We start from the raw sequence: 6,226 nt of genomic DNA, 5'->3' as shown, positions 1-6,226 counted from the left end.
CACATGGAAAGAGTTGTTTCATTGGAGAATTCAGAAGTGAACTGTTCGTGTCTATGTCATCGTTTCCAAACTCCTCAGTTTCTGTTTGTCCAAACTGAAACGAGATCAGCTGTGTTTCCAAACTTCTGTGTTTCAAAGTGTGGACGCCAGATGTTTCAGTTCTCAAAGGAAGGAGCCTCGGACTCGTGTCTTTGTTTCCTGTGTCGAGTCGACTGAGGGGAGGAGGCGCGGCCACACTTCAGAGACACACACAGAAGGCGTGCGGAGGCGTGAGGATCGGTAATGAGCCGGAGTTAGGTAGTTATCTCACAGGTTCCTCTGCAGCTGGCGAGGAAGAGGAGGAGGAGGAGGAGGACGATGATGAAGATGATGAGGTTGACTCGTTGATGTCTCAGGAGGGAAGAACTGTCTTATGTTACAAAACTGCGTCTGTGCGCAAAAAACACACAAAACAAACACCACCGACAACCTCCGTCCATCAGTGAGAGTCCCTACAGTGTGTGTACCTCTTCAGCTTGTGGTTATGTGTGTGTGTGAGTGTGTGTCTGTGTCTGCATGTGCGCACCACCCACAGCACTACACACACTCCTTGCAGCCACACTCCACAGGCTTCTCCACGTCCTGTGTGAACGAGGTCCCGTCGTCGCACTCGAAGGGGAGCCGCCGGCGCCGCACCCTCAGAGGAGCACAGCAGGGGGCGCCGGTGGCTCCCGGCCCGGCCCCCGGCCCGGCTCCCGGCCCGGCTCCCGGCCCGGCTCCCGGTCCTACTCCCGGCCCTGCCCCCGGCCCGGCCCCAGCCTGGCATCGACCCCGACACTCCACCCAGGAGAAGGTTTTGGACGTCTGGCAGAGGACGGTGCCGCGCTGCAGCCGGTGGAAATCCCTCACCGGCTCACCACGACACGGAGACTCTGAGGGCGGGAAACACAATATAATATTTATTAATATGTAAGTCCATGTTTTTCCTTTTTTTGTGACCACAGATAGTGTTGTTGTTTCCTGGGGGGGGGGCGGAGTTAGGTTCAAACCAAATCAACGTAAACAAATTGTCAAGATGATCAAATAACACGTGAAGTACGAATGATATCTATAAACAATAAAGTATAAAATATATATCTAATAATAAACCAACTTGATAACTGAATGTTTTACAGTTTTCTTCAGCGACTAAAACCTAAATTAGAACCTGAGAGACAAACAAACTAATTAGTTAAGAAGAGGACGACCTGTTGACCTGTTGACAATAACTGGTTGAAAACTTTGATCCATTTCACGATGTGTCGTGGATTCATCGACAGTCTCATTATAAAAGTGTCACGAAGCAGCAACAACAGCTGAGATCGACTCTGACAGCATCTCACCGCTCGCCCACATGCTCTCTGCACACGTGAACGAGAGTCTGACGAGGAAACAGCTGAAGACACGAAGACGACGAATCAAACGCAAACAAAAACAAAAACAACTCCAATTTGACTGAACGCACGTTTTGTCTTTGTTTTCGACACAAAGCTGCGACAGATCTGACAAAGTGAACTGACCTCGGATCAGAGACACGACATCAGTGTGAAATAAGCACTTTTGTTTAACTTTTGTCGTCACAAAACATAGAAAATGTGAATGTGTATTTTCAAAATAAAGTTTCAGCATGAATGTGATTTTCTTTTGGTCGGATCATTTCGTAATAACAGGAATAAAAAGCTCCGGGAATGAAGATGGGCGTCGACACCTGGACTGTAGATAAAGATGGATGATGTGACAGCTCCAAATAAGTGAAGCCAAGCGTCTTGATCGCCCCCTGGTGGAGTTCAGTGTTCATCACTGGGATCATAGATATATATATAAAGGCTAGATGTCTCGGCCAATGGAGTCGAACGTCCGCACATGGCGGCCATCTTGCCTCAGGGGGCTCGCTCACCCATAACATTGTGATGTAATGGTACGTACTTTTTAAATAACAATAACTTGTTCAATTTTCAACCGATTTTTAAACGGTTTGTTTTTTTATAAACGTCAGAGATGTAGTTATGACACTGCATACTTATGAATAATTATGTTATTTTCCCAAAATTTTTATAATGTTCTTAAATATGTACAAGATTTCCCTTTACAAATATACATCAAGAATTATTTTCTTTTATTTTCTTTAAAAAGTACATGTTTCACTACCAACACAATGTTATGGGTGGGCGAGCCGCCCTGTGGCAAGATGGCCGCCATGTTTCGGACGTTCGACTCCGTTGGTCGGAAACGCGGACGAGACATCTAGCCTTTATATCTATATCTATGACCGGGACATTCTGCCTTCATGTCTGGACAGTTTGAGGAGGTGGAGACACCGTCGTCCATCTTTATTTACAGTCGGGGTTGAAAAGCAGTGTAGTGACCGTCTGGAGTAGTGACCCCCCCCGCTCACCTGTGGCGCAGCTCTCTCCGGTGAATCCCTCCTGGCAGACGCAGCGCTGCCCCCCCTCCGTCTCCTCACACTGTCCGTGCAGACACTGCAGACCCTGGCAGGACGCCTCTGGCGCCCCCTGCAGGTTGCACAGAGCACCGTGATATCCCTCCTGGCAGTCGCAGCGGTACGTGTGCGCGTCCAGCTCGGTGCACACGCCGCTCACGCACCTGGACGCAGACACACACGCAGACGAGTCAGTGACGCGGCGAAGCCTCGACATTAAATATGATTCATAAAGGTCAAATTGAGGAGTTTCTGTGTAAAGTGCAACATGTGACATGTCTCTGAAAGACAGAACAGGACTGTCTCACTTGTTGCCGTCACACGGGTGGACGCTGGTTGCGGTGGCGACAACCTCCGGTCCAGTAAGGGCTCCTGCGATTGGCTGGTCACAGTGTTGTCCCGTCCAGCCTGTCTGACAGTGACACTGAGGACCCTGTGACGGGGGACACGTTTACTACCTCATGTCCCACTGAGACGTTAATGCACAGTGTGGACATGGTGCTGTCCGTCTCCTACCTGCGCGGTGTCCGGTCGGCACAGGCCGTGGAGGCAGAGGAGCTTGCGGCAGGCCTGGCAGCCCGGGACCACGCCGGGCTTCATGTGGCTGCGGGTGAAGTCCTGCAGCTCCTGGTTGATGTACAGGTTCCTGATGCAGCCGTGGAAGCTGGACGTGTTGAGGGTCTGAGAGGACAGACCCAGAGACGCCGGCATCGCCTGCTCCGGCAAACCTGGACACACACAACATCCATGGATCTGTCGTGTGACGGATCAGGTTCACTGAGATCACGTGTCTGCCTCCACCTCGGCTCTTACCTCCCACGTACAGAGGAGCCTCCCCCGTCACCAGCTGGCTCCGCCCCTGACTGTCCAGAGTGGTCGGCTCTCCTCCGTCCACCGACAAGTTCACCATCCGGTTGAAGGTCACCAGCTCCACGGTGTGGAAGTGCCCGTCGTTCACCGTCTCAGTGCTGAGCGCAGAGGGAGGAAGAGTCACCGCCAGAAACAAACATCCAGAGACAAACATTCAGAGACAAACATCCAGAGACAAACATCTAGTGACAAAACATCCAGAGACAAACATCTAGAGACAAACATCCAGAGACAAACATCCAGAGACAAACATCTAGAGACAAACATCTAGTGACAAGACATCCAGAGACAAACATCCAGAGACAAACATCCAGAGACAAACATCCAGACACAAAACATCCAGAGACAAACATCTAGAGAAAAACATCCAGAGACAAACATCCAGAGACAAACATCTAGAGACAAACATCTAGTGACAAGACATCCAGAGACAAACATCCAGAGACAAACATCCAGAGACAAACATCCAGACACAAAACATCCAGAGACAAACATCTAGAGAAAAACATCCAGAGAAAAACATCCAGAGACAAACATCCAGAGACAAAACATCCAGAGACAAACATCCAGAGACAAACATCCAGAGACAAACATCCAGAGACAAACATCTAGAGACAAACATCTAGAGACAAACATCGAGAGACAAACATCCAGAGACAAACATCCAGAGACAAACATCCAGAGACAAACATCCAGAGACAAACATCCAGAGACAAAACATCCAGAGACAAAACATCTAGAGACAAACATCCAGAGACAAACATCCAGAGACAAACATCCAGAGACAAACATCCAGAGACAAACATCCAGAGACAAACATCCAGAGACAAAACATCTAGAGACAAACATCCAGAGACAAACATCCAGAGACAAACATCCGGAGACAAACATCCGGAGACAAACATCCGGAGACAAACATCCGGAGACAAACATCCGGAGACAAACATCCGGAGACAAACATCCGGAGACAAACATCCGGAGACAAACATCCGGAGACAAACATCCGGAGACAAACATCCAGAGACAAAACATCCAGAGACAAAACATCTAGAGACAAACATCCGGAGACAAACATCCGGAGACAAACATCCGGAGACAAAACATCCGGAGACAAACATCCAGAGACAAACATCCGGAGACAAACATCCGGAGACGAACATCCGGAGACGAACATCCAGAGACAAACATCCAGAAACAAACATCCAGAGACAAAACATCCAGAGACAAACATCCAGTGACAAAACATCCAGAGACAAACATCCAGAGACAAACATCCAGAGACAAAACATCCAGAGACAAACATCCAGAGACAAACATCCAGAGACAAAACATCCAGTGACAAAACATCCAGAGACAAACATCCAGTGACAAAACATCCAGAGACAAACATCTAGAGACAAACATCCAGTGACAAAACATCCAGAGACAAACATCCAGAGACAAAACATCCAGTGACAAAACATCCAGAGACAAACATCCAGAGACAAAACATCCAGTGACAAAACATCCAGAGACAAACATCCAGAGACAAAACATCCAGAGACAAACATCCAGAGACAAACATCCAGAGACAAACATCCAGAGACAAAACATCCAGAGACAAACATCCAGAGACAAAACATCCAGAGACAAAACATCCAGAGACAAAACATCCAGAGACAAACATCCAGAGACAAACATCCAGAGACAAAACATCCAGAGACAAAACATCCAGAGACAAAACATCCTGATGATCAGTCTCTTTGGACTGAAGGATGAAGAGCAGCAGGAACACAGAAGAATATCAACTGGATGCAGTGTGTGTGTGTGTGTGTGTGTGTGTGTGTGTGTGTGTGTGTGTGTGTACCTGTAAATAGTGGTCGCAGGCTGGTTCCCGGGATCATACGTGACCCTGACGTGACCCTGATGAAGCTCAACAGCGATTGGCTCATTGTCTCCGTTATAGAGCAGGATGCCGTTGTCCTCTGCTGTCGACACCTGCAACACACACACCAGAGTATTGACATGTGGGATATCATTTTTATTGTGTGTGTCTGTGTGTGTGTGTGTCTGTGTGTGTGTGTGCGTGTGTGTGTGTGTGTGTGTGTGTGTGCATGTGTGTGTGTCCTCACCTGCAGGGAGATGTTGGCCTGGGGCCAGTTCTTGACGTCTTGAAGCTCGACGTACGAGTCTCTGTCCACGAAGTTGACGCTCACCAGCTTCTCACAGCTCTGACCCTCGAAGCCGGGGGGGCACTGACACTCGGCCGTGCCCGTCCCCTCCAGGCAGGGGGCGCCGTTCTGACAACTAGCCAGCTGGCACGGGGACGGGGGGACAAGGGCCACCTCACAGAACTGTCCACTGATGATGACATCACAAGTATCACAAGTGTCAAGATGATTTCTTTTATAAAGTTGTTTCATAAGTAACTTTGTCAACATCCTTTTCAAGCTTGTGCAAATCTTGGTCATATTGTTTCGTGCATATTATCATGTAAATATTATATTAATTAGATCAGGTATTAATCTAAGGTTATTTTTCATTATAATTCTGTTACTTTAGATCACCATCACTATATGATGCATGTTTCCCTGATCTTAAATCAAGATTCCTCTTCTGTGTTCCCTGTTTTTCCCAGTAAGCCCAGTTTCCCAGGTACAGTTTCTGTACCTCCGACATTCCCAGCACTCCCAGTGTTCCCAGTACCTGTATCCCTGAGGACAGACGCAGCTGTAACCGTCCAGATGGTCGACGCACTGAGCTCCGTTCTGACAGCGATGATCCACACACTCGTTATAATCTATACTGCAGTCCGGCCCCACCCAGCCGGGGATACACACACACCTGGAACACACATACACAGACACACACACACACGTACACACGTACAAACACACAGATAACACGACACATGAGTCA

General features: G+C 48.4%; 1 protein-coding gene across 1 annotated transcript in view; it reads right to left on the bottom strand.

Moving 5' to 3' along the window:
* Positions 1 to 576: 576 nt before the first annotated feature.
* Positions 577 to 6,226, bottom strand: part of LOC128437504 (slit homolog 1 protein) — a 90,526-nt gene continuing 84,876 nt past the window's right edge. The window contains exons 39-47 of the mRNA XM_053419689.1: positions 5,978 to 6,151; positions 5,440 to 5,668; positions 5,175 to 5,305; positions 3,272 to 3,426; positions 2,975 to 3,186; positions 2,767 to 2,891; positions 2,414 to 2,622; positions 792 to 911; positions 577 to 695 (exon numbers count right to left, since the gene is read on the bottom strand). Coding sequence (XP_053275664.1) covers positions 577 to 695; positions 792 to 911; positions 2,414 to 2,622; positions 2,767 to 2,891; positions 2,975 to 3,186; positions 3,272 to 3,426; positions 5,175 to 5,305; positions 5,440 to 5,668; positions 5,978 to 6,151 — 1,474 coding nt within the window. The remainder of the gene's footprint in view (positions 696 to 791; positions 912 to 2,413; positions 2,623 to 2,766; positions 2,892 to 2,974; positions 3,187 to 3,271; positions 3,427 to 5,174; positions 5,306 to 5,439; positions 5,669 to 5,977; positions 6,152 to 6,226) is intronic.

The sequence above is a fragment of the Pleuronectes platessa genome, chromosome 3, assembly GCF_947347685.1.
Source record: "Pleuronectes platessa chromosome 3, fPlePla1.1, whole genome shotgun sequence".
Classification (NCBI taxonomy): domain Eukaryota; kingdom Metazoa; phylum Chordata; class Actinopteri; order Pleuronectiformes; family Pleuronectidae; genus Pleuronectes; species Pleuronectes platessa.
Note: the sequence above shows the minus strand (reverse complement) of the source record. Positions and strands in the feature narration are given on the sequence as shown.